Below are 20,720 nucleotides of genomic sequence, written 5' to 3' on the forward strand. Positions count from 1 at the left end.
CTAAACCACTGTATACCCTACATTCTAAGTAAGGAAGGAAAAAAAAGAGGAACACTTAAGTGTGTGTGTTAAGATTTGGACTTCTGATATACTCTACAGATAGAATCTCAATGCTGCTTCAATTTCTAAATCATTACCAACTGTAGTATCATTTTCTGCAATATTATACAGTTTATAATGTAATATTACAATATCTTATTTATTCAGGTTCTGGTAGCAAATGATAAAGGAGAGCCTTCCTCAGCCTTGAGCAAAGTTCTCTCTCCTAATATGGATGTCAGAAAGGTGACTCGTCGAGATCTAGGACCCTGCATCAAGCCACCATCAGCTATCCCTTCACCAGTTAATCCAACAGAAAACTTTGCTCCAGTGCTACGCAATCAGGTGGATCATATTAATGCCACAGTAGGAGAACTACTTTCTTTCAGAGTTCCAGAGGTAAGAATTTTTTATCTTATCTTCCTTGGAAGTTAATTCCTTAAATATACTTTAAGTGTTTTGTATTGAATTGAATATCAATAATCATGTTGATCTGCAAGTTTGTTTGCTTAGTTCCATTTAAAATATGGCATTAAAATCGCCCAGTAACACGATTTCCAGCCGGGTTGGAGATTTTAACCTTAAATGGTTAATATCCCTGGTTTGCGGACTGGGTGTTGTTTTTTTTACTGTCCCCAACATCCCTGCAACTCACACACCGCTCATAACACTATCCTTCACTACAATAACTCGCAGTTTCCCATACACGGCAGATGCCGCTTATCCTCATCAGAGGGTGTGCCTTACAGTCTGGAAATAGCCACACAAAATTATTATTATTGCATTAATGATTACTAGGGATGGGAATTTTTCTTGCTGAAGAGTCATGAGACCGACAGCCAAAATCTTGATAATCTCATAAACCCTCGAGTCAAAGTAAATAGTATTGTATTCTCTGTTCACATGTGTCAATCACAACATGCTGTACATATTTCTTTCTTGAAACATGCAACTCGAGCTGATTTAAAGGATCGTATTTCGGTTTACCTTTCATGACACATGTAGCATATGTTACTAGAATTGGTTGCCTTCATACTACCATATATTGAATCTTGTTTGTTAATTTTAACATAAATGGTTATTTGCAAAAAGGAATGAAATATAATTTTTTTTAAATGTTATTTGTGGTTCAGTAAAAATTGAGTGTTATTCTCTGGTCATTTTAACACTTTCATTACGAGCTGCCCGAGCAGCTTGCCACTGCTGGGGCCCACCCATTAAAAAAATACTTGATAGCTGAGTTCTACATTGGTGCATATTAGCAAGTTCGCGGTCGCTTAGATATCAGTAAACATCACTGCGGTACCATAATACGTTTTTTGCTTAACGGAGTTTATTTCCGTGTTCTTATGCATTTTATATTATCATTTGGATTATTTCAATAATATTTCTGTGCATGGGAGCCATAACGCACACAGTGCGTCAGCAGCACTACCGATGAGTTTTTCGCCTGCGGTGCTGTTTGATGTAGTTTATGCGTCATGACAGGTAATGAAGTGGAATAGGGGAAAGGATGTTTCGTTTGGTCGTACTTATTCAATAAGTCCTCTTCTTCTTTTTCTTCATCCATTCCTTTTTCCAGATTCTCTCTGAGTAGCGGAATGTACCAAAGCCCTCCTTACTCGATCTTTACACCATTCCTCTTCTAGTACTTTATTGCTATCGACTCCTCTATTTACAATACAATCCACAACAGAGCTCCTCCATCTCATTCTAGGCCGTCCCCTAGGGCTCTCTGCAGTCTCTGCATCCATGAATGTTCTCTTTGGTATTCTCTCTCCTGGCATTCTCATCATGTGTCCAAACCATTTTAGCTTTGCTATATCAATCTCTTCTTGAAGTTTACACACTCCCACGCTTCTCCTTATTTCCTTATTTCGTATTCTATCTCGTCTTGTCTTTCCCTGTATGCTCTTCAAGAACCTCATTTCAGCTGCTTGTATCTTACTTTGGTTCCGCTTAGTCAACGTCCAGGCTGCTGAAGCATAAGTCAGTATAGGTGTATAATAGGACGAGTATAAAAACTTCCTTTTTTTCTTTTTTTTCGCTGGTGGCTTTATGTCGCACCGACACAGATAGGTCTTATGGCGACGATTGGATAGGGAAGGGCTAGGAGTCGGAAGGAAGCGGCCATGGGCTTTACTTAATGTACAGCCCTAGCATTTGCCTGGTGTGAAAATGGGAAACCACGGAAAACCATCTTCAGGGCTGCCGACAGTGGGATTCGAACCCACTATCTCCTGGATGCAAGCTCACAGCTGCACGCCCCTAACTGCATGGCTAACTCGCCTGGTTCTTGCACTTCCTTGGCACATCTTTGTTCCATACAATGTCTCTCACATACTGGTAGAAACTTACAGACTGCTGTATTAAATCAATTTCTCCATCCAAATTTCTGTTTTGTGACATCATACTGCTCAAATATTTAAAAAATGTCACTACTTCAAGAGGTTCATTTCCTATTTTTATCACTCCCCTGGATTTTCTGTTACCTCTCGTCTCGATCAAAGTCTTGCTTTTCGCAGTACTAATCTTCATTTCAACATTTCTTTTCTCCTCATTCCATTAATTAACTTGTGTCTGTACTTCCTCTTCATTATCTCCCCAAACTATAATGTCATCAGCAAAGAGCATAGACTTTACTTGCTCGCCCATCATCTTCTCCTTGATATTATGTAGAATTCCATCCATGATGATAATGAAGAGTAAGGGAGACAATGAACTTCCCTGTCTTAAGCTTGTCTCAACTCTGAACCATTCAGTTTGATCCACTTTGGTTGTAACACAGCTTTCGCAGTTGTGATACAACGCTCTTACAATCTGCGTTGTTTCATTCCCAATCTGTGCCTCTGTCAATGTTTACCATTACAAATTCCTTGGGACATTGTCATATGCCTTTTCAATATCTAGAAACGTTACTACCATGTCCTTTCCATATTCCCAATACCTTTCCATCATTTGATGCAATGTAAATACAGTATTGGGTCAAATGTGGCTGAATCCATACTGGTGTTCTGCCATTTCCCCCCCCCCCCCCCCTACTCTGTCTCTTATTCATTTATCCAAGATTCTTTCAAGGATCTTAGCTGTATGAGATATCAGTATCACTCCTCTGTAATTTTCACATTGCTTCCTGTCTCCTTTCTTGAAAATTGGTATAATGACCCCTTTCGTCCACTCTTTAGGAACAATCTTTTCTCTCCATATCAATCTGAAGAGTCTATACAACCACTGTATACCAACTGCTCCTGCTGCTATTATCATTTCTATGGTGACCTCATCAATTCCAGCTGCCTTGCCTCTTTTAGTGGCCCACTCAATCTCTGCCATGAACACCTTGTTTTCCTTATCTTCCATCTGCACTAAATCTGGTTCTTCGATTTCTCCTTTACCGAGGTATTTTGCACGTTGTAAAGCTGTTCAAAGTATTTTCTCCACCTCTGCAATATATCCTGCTTCTGTGTCATCATTTCCTCCTGTTCATTTTTAATGAAGTTAGTACCTTCACCTGGGTTTTTCTTCTTTTTACCCACTGGAATGAGATCTTTTTTCTTCCAGTTGTATCTTCTTGCAGAGATTCAGTGAATTTTTGCCAGCATTTCTTTTTCTCTTCTTGAACAACCTTGGAGCACTCCTTCTTGCGGTGCCTGTATTCTGTTTTGCATTCTGTTGTTCTCTCAGCCACCTTTTCCAAGCTTGTTTCTTCTGTTTTACGCTGTCATTCCACCAGGGCGTTTCTTGATCTTTCTTCCTTCCTGATACTCTTCCACAGGTCTTTTCTGCAGACTCGACCATGACAGTTTTAAAGTACGCCCATTCTTCTTCGAACCTTCCGATGTCTTCCTTGGGTATACTTGTTTTAATGTGTGTCTGGAATTCTTCATTTATTTCCTTCTGCAATTTCCACACCCTTAGCTTTCTCTGCCTAATTTCAGTAATCTTTTTTATCTTTCCCATCTTTAACTTAGCTATCACAACTCTGTGATCTCCTTCAAAAGATTCACTTGGGAGGGCTGTTACATCTACCAAAATTTTCCTGTTACCTTTCTCAACCAAAATGTAATCTAACAGAGTTTTGATTTTGTTATCTTCTGACTGTTTTTCTTTCAAAACCATGTGTTACCAATGAACAGCTCATTTCTTCTGCAAAAGTCTACCAAAATATCTCCAGCCTTGTTTTCCTTCCTTTCCCATATCCAAATGGTCCTATAATCTCTTCATCTCCTTTTCTTTCCTGACCTAGTTGGGCATTCATGTCTCCTATGATCACAACTTGTTTGTCCTGTATATGGCCTTCCAGATATTCAAGGTATTCCTCTATATCCATATCTTTGTGCAGTATACCCTTGAATTATATCTGTAACACTAGTTTCAAGTCTCAGTCTGACCTTAATCAACCTGTCATTTATGTTTTCCACCAATTCTAGGTATCCCTCTAGGTCTTTTCTAATTATGAGACCTACACCATTTTTGGCTTCTCTTCCTCCACTATAGTATAAGGTGTATCCTTTCTTTACTTTCCTCTCACCTTTTCCTTTCCATTAAGTTTCACTGATTCCCAGCAGTGCTATATTTTTGTCAACCATAAAATGTACAATTTCTTCCACTTTCTCTGTTAGTGTTACTACATTGATGGTAGCTATCTTGATGTATTTCCTACAACAGGTAAATACGTTTTTGAAAATTTCTGACAAAAATGCTGTATGGTAAAATTCGTGTTAATGCCGTGTGGACAATCGCTGTAAAGCGTACTTTGTCAGTGCAGTAGCTTCTAATCGTATGCTGCAACAAACACAGGTAGGCATGTCATTGTTTGGGGTCAATTACTTCTGTTTCTTGCAGAATTCCATGATGTATTGCTCAAGACACAAGCCTGGCTGTCCTGGACACTGCAGTCCTGCGCCGCCGTCCCTCTTTGTAAAACTGTCTGCACAGCTTCCACAATCTACCCTAATTCTCCTTAGCCACACATTTACTGGCAAAATGTAAAAATTTGTTCTTGTATGCGGTGTGATAGATTTTGGGAGCTTACAAGACGGAGTTTCTTCCGCTGAAAAGGCCCTACAACCTCACTATTCTCTGTTGACATTATAGAAATTTATGCCGAATTGTAACTACTACAAGAACCTCCGTGGCTCAGGTGGCAGCACGCCGGCCTCTCACCGCTGGGTTCCGTGGTTCAAATCCTGGTCACTCCATGTGAGATTTGTGCTGGACAAAGCGGAGGCGGGATAGGTTTTTCTCCGGGTACTCCGGTTTTCCCTATCATATTTCATTCCAGCAACACTCTCCAATATAATTTCCTTTCATCTTTCATTCATTAATCATTGCCCCAGAGAAGTGCGACAGGCTTCGGCAGCCGGCACAATTCCTATCCTTGCCGCTTGATGAGGGCTTCATTCATTCCATCCCTCACCCAGTCGAATGACTGGAAACAGGCTGTGGATTTTCAATGTAACTACTACAGAGATAGTAACTAACCATTAACCTGATGCCCAGTTGGAGCATATGTTTAACAACAGCTTAACAGTGCACGGACAAGAGGTCCGCTTGTTTACATAGGTACTAGCAGAAATACGAGCTTTAATATTTGGTGCGTAGTGTGATGCATGTGTGTTGTCATTGGCACTAAATTGAAGTGGAGTTATGACGCATGAGTCGTCATCAGCTGCGAACATGTTAAAGAAATCATCATTGAAAAAAATATTTACAAAAAACATTACATTGTTTCCCTCACTATTTTTATTTACACCTGTACATATGTCAAATATTGGAGCCAATGGATGATAGAAAGGAGACTCAATGTCATTGTTCTTGTCCGAATTACTATTCACCCTTCCAGCACATTCACTGCGCACAGAATCACACCCGCTTTCACTATGTGAAGCTTTCAGATCATCGCCTGAATCATTATTGTGCAAAATATTCTTCTTTCATAATCACACTATTACTACAAAATTTATTCAGGTATGAAGCTTTGTCTACAACATAACCACTGTCACTTGATATTTCACTCAGTTTGAGAAGCACCAAGATTGGCTTTTAAACAATGAGTGAAAGAATACAAAGAGAGGAAATAGGACACTCGAGTCATCTACCAGAAAGAAGAGAAACTTCTAGGTAGAACTCTTCTGGTCTCCAACAACACAAGCATATTGGAGTGCACTGCACTGAATGAGCACTAAACAACTTTAGTCCTCTATGGGCCACAAAAGATGGCGTGCTTGAACGACCATACTCCTCTATGGGAGCAAAGGTGTTATAACACCTTTGTATTTAAATGTAAAAATATAAATACTTGTTTCCGAAAACAAAATAAAGAACAGAACATATTTTAAGCTAAAAATGCAGCCTGCAAACTAGAAGAGGTACTAGCCAATGCTTGACTGCCTTGATATATCTTATGGTTCTCCAAGTGGTGAATCATGCCTCATGAATTTTTGCTTTCTAAATTAATACACTGGCAACAAATATTATACTTCCCTCCAGATTTCTTTCCATTTCACATATTTACATGCTACTCACTGCAGATGGAAGACCAAACTGACTCCTGACTTCTCTGGTTGAAACTTTCAGGACACATTCCTCACATGTAGAAGATTTCTTTTTTAAAAATTGCCATGGGTCTGGAAACGCTTTATTTCCATCTTAGAACTCGTTTTCTACAGTTGTACAAAGTACATTAATCACAGAAAACATACAGGAGCAGAACATATCAGCATACCACATGAAACTCTTTCTTGCATGAAATGTTCAAAATGCTGTCTGTTAACACTGATACATGCATCAACCCATTATTGCACTGAATCAATGCATCAGGGATTCAATATTGCACATTTGATAAATTATGAGCAAATATGTGAAGATCTTTTCCACCCATTATAAATTACTCAGGCTCAAATGAAATAATAGTTTCTGCTATCTGCCTTGCTGGGTTGACTGGGGTAAATCAGACTTTCCACCAGATTTCTTTCCATTTCACATATTTACGTGCTATTCACTGCAAATGGAAGACCAAACTGTTTACTGACTTCTCTGGTTGACTGAGATATCACAGTGTGTTATCACCGACAACGTACCATGTGATTTAAGAACCGTGCTTAGCCTTCTCGATAAGCTCATTTCTGAAAGATATTAAGAGGTTCTTGAGCATCTGGAGACAGGTGCTCTCCTTTCCCATCCCTAATGATTACACTGTCCATAATTAATGTAAGCAGATATATCTGCTTATATCATAGCAAGAATAACATATGTGCTTAAATAAAATAATTTCTATAAACTGAAAGATTTTCCTTAAAGAAGTACACAGCCTCCTTTCCATCCCTATTAATAAAAGTCATTTTATTTTTTGCAATTTGCTTTACGTCGCACTGACACAGATAGGTCTTACGGCGACAATGAGATAGGAAAGGGCAATGAATGGGAAGGAAGCACCCATGGCCTTTATTAAGGCACTGCCTGATGTGAAAATGGGAAACCACGGAAACCATCTTCAGAGCTGCCGACAGTGGGGTTCGAACACACTATCTCCCGAATGCAAGCTCACAGCTGTACGACCCTAACCGCATGACCATTTGCTCGGTATGATCTTTTATGTGAAATATTGCTTATCATTGATAAAAATGATATTACCACGATATACATTCTGCTGTAAAACAAACCGTACTGAAATTGCAAACGTATCTGAACATAAAACAGTGCTGAATGTTGTCAGAAACCTGCCACTGCAACGACAATGGATAGAGCTACAGCTCACACCTTCTGCAACAATACTTTGGAGATCACTTAGTTTCCTATGGAATGGAATTCCCATATCCTTAACCACTCCTGAATTTCCTGCTCCTAGATGCTTAAGATGGAGCATGATGAATCAAAGTTCTGGTCGGATGACCCACATAGGAGTGTTCCCAAATTACGAGAGAATATAGTCATTTACCGACGCAGTTAGATATGTGTTGCCATCATCACCTTGCATGTTGTAATGATGTGTCTTGATGTACAGTGCATATTTGTAATTTCAGTATTGTTTTGCCACATACTTTATTCACCTTTTGTATGCTATTGCAGTGCAGTATTTCAGTGTATATTTTTATACATCATTACAATCTACAGATAAAAAATGAAAACCATATTCTTTCAATAGAAAGGGAGCTTAATTGAATCCACTAATAGTACATCAAGTTTGAAGAAATTTAGATTATATATCACAACCATAGACATGCATAAGGAGAACTGTCAACATAAACATGTGATCTTTGATACTGTTGTATTCAGTGTAGGTGTTTATACAAGAAGAATACAGTGGATATTAAATGCATTGTGTGGTGTCCTTTTTACATTCCTTTGCCCAATAAAAACAGGGATGTAATTTACTGCAGTCTTTAATTTATAATATAATAAATTCACATCTTCATTGCAACTACTAATAAATGCTCAAGAAGGCTACACACATAGACTTATCAGTGAAATTCCATTAAGAAGCAATGAACAGTGAATTAACTTAGTGGATATACATTCAATAATGAAATAAAATAATTGTTGGTTTTACGTTCCACTAACTACCTTTACTTGAGGATGCTGAGGTGAGGGAATTTTGTCCCACAGGATTCTTTTACCGGTACATGCCAATAAATCTTCCAACATGAGGCAGGCGTATTAGAGTACTTTCAAATATCACCAGGCTGCACCAGGTTCGAACATGCCAACATGGAGTCAGAAGGCCAGATGTCTATTGTCAGAGGTACTCAGCCCAGTTACATTGTTAAAATCACTGACTCTCTGCAAAGATTCTTGTCTAGCATACATGGTGAGAACGAGTAAAAACAATTACTTCAACACAGACATGCAGTCTATATGACCAACAGCAGTATGCTATGTCTTAATATCACCAGTTCTACACAAAATAGCTGGATACCATTAAGTACACTGCACAACTGGCTTCTTACATTCATAAATTAGCAGGAATGGGTTGGTTTACATATTTGAAATTTTGGGGTGGTCAGTTGGCAACAGTGGCATTGTATAATATAGAAAACACATCTCTCAAGCCCTCACACCTTGTGAGATGTGAAATGGCATTACTTCCACTTCTCTGAAATAAGCTTCTTTCTTGCAGGCTTTCTACTGTAACTCCCTTAGTCAATATTTGTTTTCCAACATGTAAACCAACCCATTCCTGCTAATTTATGAATGTAAGAAGCCAGTTGTGCAGTGTACTTAATGGTATCCAGCTATTTTGTATAGAACTGGTGATATTAAGACATAGCATACTGCTGTTGGTCATATAGACTGCATGTCTGTGTTGAAGTAATTGTTTTTACTCGTTCTCACCATGTATGCTAGACAAGAATCTTTGCAGAGAGTCAGTGATTTTAACAATGAAATTTGTGAACTCGCAGGAGTCCTTCACAAGCCTGCCTTTCTTTAGCCGATACCTTCCACTCTTTAAGGGTTAGACCACTTCTTCTTTGGGCCAATGACTCCTTAAAACGTAATCATCAGCTTCTCATACTCCTTCTCCTACATTAAATGTTAAGGGATGTTGATAATACTATAGTTCTGCAAGTTCATAGTGTAAAAAATGTAAATACTTATAATTTGTGGTTTGCTACAGTGTCTTACACAAACTTTGCAAAAGCAAATTTTCACCACATTTACGTGAAATTCTAGTTGTTACTGATTTGCAGAAAGGGGGAGCTCAAGAAATCCATTACATGTCATTTGTAATTGGCACCAGTAACAAAAGTGAAATGTAGGAAATATAATGCTTTGAGAGTATTACACGTTTCAAAGAAAGTTTTGTTGAAATTGAATTGCACTAGCTGGAATGCAAAACTTGAATTGTGTACCTTTTGTGATTGGCTGCTCTGGCATTGCAATAAGGAAAAATCTTAATTCACCCTGCTGTTGTTATAGATGGAGTGTAGAAAAAATTTCATTGGCTTTTGTTTGCAAGACAAATACCATACTATCAAAAAGTTTATTTCATGTTTCATCAAAATCATATTATTTATTCATTCTGAAGTAAATGAAAACAGACGTGCTTTATATCACTCACTCCAAAGTTAAGATTTACTAAATATTTGTTGATTAGTGGGTTATTTCTTTAATTTTTTGTTCAATAGGATTCATTTTATGATCCTGAGGATGGACATGCTCGAAACCTGAAGCTGTCTCTACTGACAATTGATCGTTCACCAATACATCCAACCAACTGGCTTCAGTTTGAAGTGAAAAATCAAGAGTTTTATGGTATCCCTATGCCTGGTGATGAAGGACGGAGAGAGTATCAATTGGTAAGTTCCATACTCTTAATACTATTTGTTTATAATCATCCTAAATTTACAGTGTCAGATTGCAGATTATACATGAGGGAAATGGTACTCTCTGTAATTGTGGAATATTTACTGTACTACAGTATCTACAATTGCAACATGCACAGCTAATACCATACTTTGATTATAATTTGTGATAATGTTTTTACACTCTCTCTCTCCATCAACTAAAGAGTATTTCTAATAATGTTAAGTCCACATTTTCTAATCAATCATCTAGGAAAGGATGAGTTTACTGGCAATTCATGTCAGTGGACCTAAGATTTCTGTATATATTTTATTCCTGAACTACTTCTAATGTAAAAAGTGAAAATTAAGATTGTGAGCACCATCTACATACTAAGCTATTGGAGAACCATCAAATCAAATGGCTTTATTAAATAAATAAAATAATCCTTTAAGTGATGTCCAGGGAAAAGTTGTTTGTAGATAGACTTGAACAGTCCTGCAGATATGCTAATCATGATCTTGTCTTGTTCTTGAGGTATTTCACAAGTGAGAAAGCTTTTAGACAAGTAGGTCATCCTGAACACAGCCCCAAAAGACTATTCATTTCTCCTTTTGAAACACATATTTCACTATTAAAGAAGACTGGAGACCGATCAATTCAAGTTCTGCATGAGCTGCTATATTAATTACAAATTTAAAATATTTCAAACCAATTAGTGGTAGGTAAGATTAGACTTGGTAGCACAACCAACTTAACAACTTTAAAGTCACTAAATATTATAATTACTCCCTATTATTCCAGTTCGTACAACAAAGTTTGAATTGAAAAATGGATCTCGGGAGCACATTTTTACTGACATGGTGAGAGCACCAAATGTCATTTAAAGAACACCATGGTGCTTGCAAACACGAGACTGAGAACTCCTGATTTACTGCCAAGCCTCCTATTCTATTTTATGAACACTAGTAATCTTGGTTGATCTGATTGGACAGAAGTCATGGAACAGTGGGAAAGCAACATTTTCCTAATCATATGAACACAAGAGAGGGCCATGGGCCCTAACTTCACTGCTTGAGAAAAAATTTAAAACAATTTATAATATGACAAAAAAAATGTATGTTTCATTTAAACAAGTGGACATCCTCAGATTTTTAAAAATACATCTAATAAAAGTAAACTTGTCTTGACAACATGTACAAATACACTACCCAGCCATTAAAATTGCACCATTGTAACATCAAGGACCACCATCAGAACCAGATTTATTGGACAGAATACCCATCATACACAGGTGACATGATTACTCTGCAGCTCAGTGTGACATACACAACATTGAAGGGAAGAGACTTTGGATGTCTGTCTGGGATATCTCTGATCATGCTACTTCGATGAGTGTCCTGTGTCATTCCACCATGGACCACGTGTTTTTGATGGGCAAGAGATCTGGTGAACGGGCAAGCCAATGAAGCAATGTAATAAGGTGATTATCCCCATGATGCAATGGTTGCTGGTCAGTGTACCAGCAATGTGGACTGGGCAAGAGCAGGACTGGAATCTGATGCCAGCCTTTACCATAACTCCAGGTGCCGAGCTGGTGTGTTGGTGCACAGTGCAGAACTCTGCGCACTGGTGCTGCCAAACACGGATGCAACCATCAAGGTGCTGCAAGCAGAAGTAGGATTCCTGAGGGAAGATGATAGCATGCCATTTGTCTCTTCAGGCCCGACATTCCAGGCACCATTGCAGCTGCAACCATCTCTGGTGAGCAGTGAGTGGCAGTCTCAATAATGGGTGCCTGGACAAGGCGCTGCTGCTTCAGGCAATAACGAATCATATGTGCAGACACAGATTGATGCACCACATGCCTAAAATTCTGAGCGAGGGAGTTTGATGTGGCTGTATCATCCGTAATTACCATGCACACGAGATGTCTGTCTTCAAATTCGTTAATGCTACAGGGCCATTGATTTCTTGGATGTTGTTCAGCCTGTCCCTCCACTTCACGTTGGTTGCATTTATTCTACTCCAAGGCCACGATTCTCCCTCATTCGAAGGCGGAAACCTGTCCATAGAGTTTTTTCTTCGATGAGGCATGCTAACTCCATTTGTGCACACATATGGCGGGGAAACACAGAAGCCACTACCTCTCAGTGGCTCTCAAACCTACACTGTATACTGTCTGTCAGTGTCGCCTTAGGCACATGTGCTACACCACTGCACATTCCTTCAATATGGGGTCCATCAGATGCATCTTTCTTGGTGTTGCAATTGTAATGGCCAGTAGTGTACCATATACAAAACGTGCTGCTAAATTATAAACTTCCTACTTCTTGGCAATTAAAAAAAAAAAATTGCTTCATACCGGTCACATTATTCCGATCAAACCTGAACAGAACTCGGAGATGCTAATGTCACAGGAATTAGTGCATTGATAGGATTGCTTTATTTTACTGCTATTTTCAAATCAAATCAAATCAAATCACGAAAGTACTGAATCAATGTTTGCCACAAACGGATAAGGAAGGGACATTTATCATAGAACTTTATCGAAGAAGAGATTCTTGACTTTAATATATTGCTTGAGATTTGATGATGTGACCAGCCGAGCTGCAAGGAAGGAAAGTGACCCTGCAGCATTAGTAGTGTCATGCCTGTTTCAGAGGATGGTCAAAAATTCTCAGAAATGTTAGGTGCTCATGTTTGTGTAGACGAAATGCTCGTTGGCTTTCGAGGTCTTTGTAAATTTCGAGTATACATGCAAAATAAGCCAGAAAAGTATGGGCTGAAAATAATGATATTAGCTGATGCTCACACAAACTATCTCTTGAATGCCTATCTATATGTTGGAAAAGACAGCGATGGAGTTGGTTTACAAGCGGAAGAAAGAAAGTTTCAGAAACCGACTCAGTCTCTGATTAGACTAGCAAAACCAATCTGCGGCACAAATCGCAATATTACAGCCGACAATTACTTCCCCTCAATAGAACTCATGTCAGAACTGAAGAAATGCAAATTAACTTACACAGGAACGATCAGAAAGAATAAAAAGAAAATACCTCCTGAATTTCAGCCAAACAGGAAGCGTAAGGTGGGCTCTACAGAGTACGGCTTCACTGGTGACTTCACACTAATCTCTCATGTTCCGAAGAAAGAGAAAGCTGTGTTGTTAGTGTCCAGTATCCACCATTGCAAAGCTGTAGACCCTGAAACTTTTAAAAATATTATGTACAAATTCACTCCTAGAATTTCACATCTACTAATTCACAAGTTTCCTTCAAAGCAAGCTGTTAAACTTAATGAAAACTTTTAGAACCAGCCACTCAAGAAAGTAAGGCATACTACAGAAACTGCATAGTACTATATGTGCCGATTTGATGTAATGATAGGGCACATTGTTCCATTTGTATTGATAATGGAGTTGCATGTCTGCACTAGTTTCTTATAAATTATACAAACATTCAGTATTTTCCTGGAGCTTTTAATGGTAGGAAAGATCATAATATGAAAATGAAGTTGGAATTCAAGAGGAAATATTGGGGCAAATATTCATTTATAGGACGAAGAGTAAGGGATTGGAATAATTTATCAGGGAAAATGTTTGATACGTTTCCAAGTTTTTTGAAAATATTTAAGAAAATGCTAGGTAAATAGAAAGGGAAGCTGCCACCTGGATGACAGCCCTAATTGCAGATCATTGATGATTGATTGACTGACTGACTGACTGACTGATTTCCCACATTTCTTTCCTTACATGCATTAGAAAAATTTTAAAAGAGTTGAATGTTTATGATATTCAAACTTCATAAGTTATAGCCAAAGTTGCAGGAAGGTTTGCTACCTTTAAACACACTTGAAAATAATTTGTTACGATAGCTGAGACTGTTGTATGTTTCGTTTGCATTTGTCACTGTTCCTTCCTTACAGAAAACAAGTATGATCCCACACAATCAAACTATACAGCTAGATTTAGTTCCACTAGGAATTTTACTGGTCTGAAAGAAAACCCTGTTAGTTTTACTGCAAAGAGAGCAGAGAAAAAAAGAAGGTATAATATCCTGCTATAAATTTCAGTCAAACCAAACACCAGGAAGTTATCAGAAGGCTGTTGCCTAATAAACATTGAGAAAATAAATTAAGTGTCCACGTTAAAAAGTAAATAAATAGAAGTTTAGCGGCAAATCCAGGACATTACTGTAGCTCAATTGAGATCACATGGCTAAAGCAGCATGCTGCAATTCTACAGTGACTGATATATTAAACTAAGGACCAGCTGGTTAACCTGTAAGTTATTGACCACACATTTTGAACCAGGACATAACTAGAGAAATCCACACAACAAATTACGTATTAAATAATGGAACACAAGAAACAAGTGACAAATCAAACCATAAATAGAAAGCCAGGGACAGGAATAGTTTAGTTTTTAGCAAGTGGTTTTAACGTCACACATTTACACAAGGATTGGAAAGGGTTAGCATTGTAAAGGTAGAGGCCATGGCCTTAATTAAGGTACAACCCCAGCATTTGCCTGGTGTGAAAATGGGAAAACCATCTTCAGGGCTGCCGACGGTGGGATTCAAACCCAGCATCTCCCAAGTCCATCCTTACAGCTACGCAACCTGAACCACACAGCCAACTTGTTCTGTAGGACATGAATAACAACACTTAGTAGGATGAACACAATGATAAGTTAGTGCAGAAAGAGGTAGTCACAGAAAGTGGAGACAAGAACAGACATAAAAACACATAAGGATAACTAAAATGTTAGCATGTTGAAACACTGTCATCTTTGCATAAATGGGCTCTCTCGATCCCAGTTCTTCTAGCTCTATTTCTTCTCAGCCCACAATGAGCTTGTTTCCACTTCCCAGCTTCAACAGGAGGGTGGACTTCAACACTCATTGAGGGGCCATCTTGGCAGATCTTCACTCTTGAAGGGTAAAAATGTAGGATAAGGAAAAAGCCAGATAAACACAGCAAAAGGGAAGGGATTAGTTTATCTTTCTATTTGCACTAGAACTCCATTTACCTTCTCAAGCATTGATGTTGACTTTTGGAGACGGCTAATTTATATTGTTTAAATTCTGCTGAATTACTTTTGTTACAAAATTCTATGTTCTGTCTTTATACTTCAGTTGAAGCTAATGATTATTCTTTCTCTTGACAGGTATGTGAAGATAAAGGAGGTTTGACTGCTCATGATGGCTTAGTGGTAGTTGTACATCCTGCTGCCAAGGTTCATTACAATGTAGAATTCAGTATGACACTAGGAATTTCATATGACCAGTTTAGGTCTAGTGCATCACTAAAACGAAAATTTGTAGAAAAGCTCTGTGAACTTTTTGATACCAAGAATACTAGTGCAGTTGTATTAAGAGACATCCGAGAAGGTTCAACTATTGTAACATGGGCCAACCGTTCCCTACCAACTGATATCTGTCCTGAATCTGAGATAGGTGCCCTGAGAAGAGTATTGGTAAATGATGATGGCCAAGTATCGGGAAGAGTAAATATGGTGATGGTGGAATTTGATGTGCAAAAGGTCGATCTCACCCCCATGGGAATATGCCAGGGAGAACTTACTAGGCTTCACACAACAGAGGCTGCTGCACCGCCTAACCAGGGTACACAGCCTGTACAACAGTCAGATGATTACCTTGTCACATATGTTGTGCCAGCTGTAATAATAGTAGCTATGCTATTACTAGCAGGCATTGTGGCCTGTGTACTGTATCGGCGGAGACGGACAGGTAAAATGAGTGTTGGAGACGAGGATGAAAGACAAACTTTTCGCAACAAGGGAATACCAGTAATCTTCCAAGATGAACTGGAGGAGAAGCCAGATCCAGGGAATAAGAGTCCAGTAATAATGAAAGAAGAGAAACCACCACTTCCTCCACCAGAGTATCAGCGAGGAGAGATGGAGCATGCCACGCCACCTCCAACAGCTGCACATCCACTCTTGGGAGACTCTACTGCATCTGAAGACCCTCCTTATCAACCTCCTCCACCTTTCACATCCAGCCGTGATTCTGGACGTCAGAACAGACCCAAACCCACACCTACGTACCGCAAACCACCACCGTATGTACCCCCTTAACACGTGGTTGGTGGTATCATAGCTAACCCATGCACATATGTTGCCCTTCTTGACTCTGATGAAGATGAAGAGATGACGATCAATCACTTGGTGCCTTCCATGTACCACTGCTTGGCTCCATTTCCTGACAATACAGTACAGGACTCACAACACAGCCTGTCGCATTAAGATGCAATAAGTAATATTAACTTGCGAGATTGTTAGTCTTCATTCCAGCTTTAGTCTGAGGCATGTGTTTTCACTGCCAACAATAACAGACAAAGGACACGAGTGATAAAATCCAACATTCTTTTGTAGTTATGAAATACAGTAATATGATTTTTAAAGATTTTCTTTATACCAGACAATGGTTTGATATTCCAAACATAAAGCTGTTACATTTCTTTCCCTTATATTGTGTGATTATTTTAGCTTTCTTTCTTTTATTTCTGTGTATAGTAGTCATTTTCAGTGGAATATATATTTATATTTTTGGGTATAATGTATTAAACTATATGTAGTTAATGCAAGCTGGCAGCTGTGTAATGAAAGGTATTGCTTATTACATTTTGTTAATGCAAAGTATTGTACAGCAATTTTACTAAAGACAAATAACACATCTGTGCTGCATTTTCAGTTGTCATATGTTAAAGAATGTCAAAGACTAATTTTTATGTAGATTTTTTAAGTTACCAACAACTTGCTGAATTGGTACTTTTTGGAGTACTCATGAACGATGACTGCATATCTATAGATAATTGTGTGGATCATGTGTGTGTATGTGTGAGTATATGTGTGTCCAGTATGTGGTTGAGTGATGAAGAAAAGACTACTTTAGGCAATTAGTACTCTTTTAGCTTGTGGGTGAAGTGACTTTTGGAAATGATGCAGGGTGTGTGGGATCAAGACAGTGGTGAATTAGATAAATGAATGAATCATTTTCCAAAATATGAACATGACATCCTGCCTGTGCCATCTCCATGTGGTAAAAATAATTAGGTTAAAATGGATTACAGTTCTGTTGGTCAAATTCAATTAACTAGGCAAAACAAGTATGTGTGTTTGAGTGTAATATACATGTATCTTTTCAAGTCTAGATACAGATGAAAATATAGTCTTTTGTATTTGATTTTTATTGTCACATAGAGCAAAACATTGCTATGTAAAATAAAGATGAGAAATAAATCTAGGAACAGTTTTAAGCGGTTCTGTCTTATACTATCTGTTATCCCATTTCAGGAAGTTTTATTTAACAGTGTTTCCCTACTATTATCATTCAAGTTGTTTTCAACAGTCTTCCTACTATTATAGACCACAGTGAAAAATTTTCCTAATAGATCACATGACTGATATGAGCAGAAATATATCAGATTTTGAGTTTTTAAAAATTAGTAATTTACTACAACTAATTTTAGCAAACTTTTATAAGAGACTTTCTTTCTATCTCCTGTTTTACTTTGATTCCCTTTAGTCCATGTAAGTATTTACATATCAAACAGAAGGGTAAAGTTTAAAGTATTCGAAAGAAATACATTTGTGTACTCATTGAAACAATCTGCATTCAGTTGCAATGTGCCTGTAGTGACCTTGGTAACTAACTTAACTGTTTTACTTTCACTCCATGCAGAGAACATAAGTTAAACACTCAAGCCAGTTCGATGTACATTGTACATCCAGTTGGTTCGACATACCACAAATGATAAGTAAGATTCTATTCGAATAAAATTTATTGTAGCCACCTATTCAATAGAATTCACTGTTTGTCGTGATTAAGTTCTAAGTGATTTGTATACACTACATAGGTACATGTTTTGCCCTGTTTTTGGGCATCTTCAGCCTATTGTCAATCTTAAGGTCAAGACCCAGGTCTTGTCTGAGTTAAACATGTGGAACCAGTATATACAAATATGACCTTATACTGAGAATCTTCCTATTTTTTCCAAATAAAAAAGGGGGCCTTATTTTAGGGGATATGTACAAAAATTATAAAAATGTGCAACTTCAATTAAAAACAAAATTTGTTACATGAATACATTTAAAATGTTCTAACAATTTACAAACTGTACAAAGCAATAATTGGATCTCTTCATCTTTGCATGAATTGTTAGGTTGGTAGTTTATTGGGTTTTTTTTTTTTGCTAGTGGCTTTATGTCGCACCGACGCAGATAGGTCTTATGGCGACAATGGGATAGGAAAGGCCTAGGAGTTGGAAGGAAGCGGCCGTGGCCTTAATTAAGGTACAGCCACAGCATTTGCCTGGTGTGAAAATGGGGAAACCACGGAAAACCATCTTCAGGGCTGCCGGCAGTGAGATTCGAACCCACTGTCTCCTGGATGCAAGCTCACAGCTGCGTGCCTCTAACTGCTTAATAGCCGGGTTGTTATATGTAAGTGTGGCATAATTATTTTTCTTAGCTTTATCTGGTACTAAATTGAAGGATAGTTTAATTTTTATTTTTATTTTATTAATTAATTGATTGTTTAACAGCCCAATTTCTTCTTTGGAAAACTGAGTGTTCATTAAATTAACTAAAAGGGCTTAAAGTATAATTGGCCTAGAGGAAACAAAGTAACAGACATCATCAATACAGTAGCAGAAATAGAAACCAACATGTCAAAATTCCCCATCGAGATACAAAACGATGTTAGATTCGAGGTAAACAAGAAATTAACAAAACTGGAAGAAGAAATTAACGCAAATTTTTGATCTCAATCACAGGAAACAAATTCTGAATTTAAAAACAGATAGATGACAATAACATTATTGTTACATAAGCAGATAAAAGGGGTTCTACTGTCCTATTAGATAAAGAGTTCTACACCCAAAAAACGGAAGAATTCTTTAATGATGAGAATTATTCAATAGTCAACAAAGACCCTACTTTAAAAACTCAATGAAATTTTAAAACTTTAATAAAAAATTATAATTTTCTTTTCAATGAACAAGAACAACAAAAATTTTTCAACATGAACCCAAAGATCCCAACCGCTAGAACCTTGCCGAAGATTCATAAGAAGGACACTCCATTGTGTCCCATTATAAACGGTAGAAACAGCCCCACCTACAAAGTATCAAAATTCATTCATGGTTTCTTAGAAAAATATTATGTATTCAACAATAAATACCCCTTGAAAAATTCAATTAGTTTTTGCAAAATTCTGAAAAAGTTTAATCTGCAACCTTACCATATTATATGTTCTTATGATATCACAAACATGTTCCCAAGCATCCCTACTAAAGAAACTGTCAAAATTATCCAAGATAACATCAATAAACACAGTGGTCTTAGTAAGATGGAAAAAGAAGAATTCATGAAGATATTAAATTCCGTTCTAAATAATAATTACTTACTTCTCTTTTAATGGGAAATATTATCAACAGAAAGGCTAAGTAGCAATGGGGCACCTGCTTTCTAGCATTCTAGCCGATATTTACATGGATTCAATAGAACATACAAAAATCATTTCACAAATAAACGGCATTTGTTTATGGCTTAGATTTGTTGACGATACTTTTGTGGTTATAAACAAAGACATTACTAATAGTGATGACATACTGGATTCATTAAACAAAATAGACCCTAATATTAAATTTACCAAAGAAGATGAAGTCAAAAATTCTTTACATTTTTAAGATCTAACAATCACGCGTTTGCGAAACACCTTTGAATTTCGTATTTACCCATAGCTATTAAAGATTCATCCCTGCACCCTAAGACTATAAAACAAGCTGCTTTTCATAGTTTAACATATATGGCTCTAAAACTTCCACTTAATCTGGATAATTTTAAACCAGAACTAAAATATATAAGAGAATTAGCTCATTTCAATGGTTTTAAAATAAGTATGTTCAATCGATTTAATCAAATAAAAATTAAACTATCCTCCAATTTAGTACCAGATAAAGCTAAGAAAAATAATTACGCCACATTTACATATGAAAATCCGGCTATTCACCATATCACTAATGTTCTAAAAAAACATAACGTCAATATAGCTTTCAGGACAGTAAATAATAATCAAAACATATTTTTTTAACCGTAATAGGGTCAATAATAGTAATGTTTACTCAAGATCTGGAGTTTATAGATTAAGGTACACACAATGTGGCTTCACGTATCTGGGTCATACTGGGAGAAGCTTTTATACAAGGTATTTGGAACACTACAATGCCTCCAAACACAAGTATTCAGCCATGAGCCAGCAAATGAAAGAAATGGGACACAAATCCACTTCAATCAAGAAAGATATAACCATCATTAGATACTTAGATAAGGGGAAATTATTGAGTGAAATGGAGAATTTATACATTTTTTG

At 37.5% G+C, this 20,720-nt stretch overlaps 1 protein-coding gene across 1 annotated transcript in view; it reads left to right on the plus strand.

The window, feature by feature from the left end:
* Dg (Dystroglycan) overlaps positions 1–17,604 on the plus strand; it is a 532,981-nt gene extending 515,377 nt beyond the window's left edge. The window contains exons 13-15 of the mRNA XM_067145542.2: positions 208–438; positions 10,164–10,334; positions 15,491–17,604. Coding sequence (XP_067001643.1) covers positions 208–438; positions 10,164–10,334; positions 15,491–16,423 — 1,335 coding nt within the window. The 3' untranslated portion in view covers positions 16,424–17,604. The remainder of the gene's footprint in view (positions 1–207; positions 439–10,163; positions 10,335–15,490) is intronic.
* Positions 17,605–20,720: the final 3,116 nt, after the last annotated feature.

This window comes from Anabrus simplex, chromosome 4 (assembly GCF_040414725.1).
Source record: "Anabrus simplex isolate iqAnaSimp1 chromosome 4, ASM4041472v1, whole genome shotgun sequence".
NCBI lineage: Eukaryota > Metazoa > Arthropoda > Insecta > Orthoptera > Tettigoniidae > Anabrus > Anabrus simplex.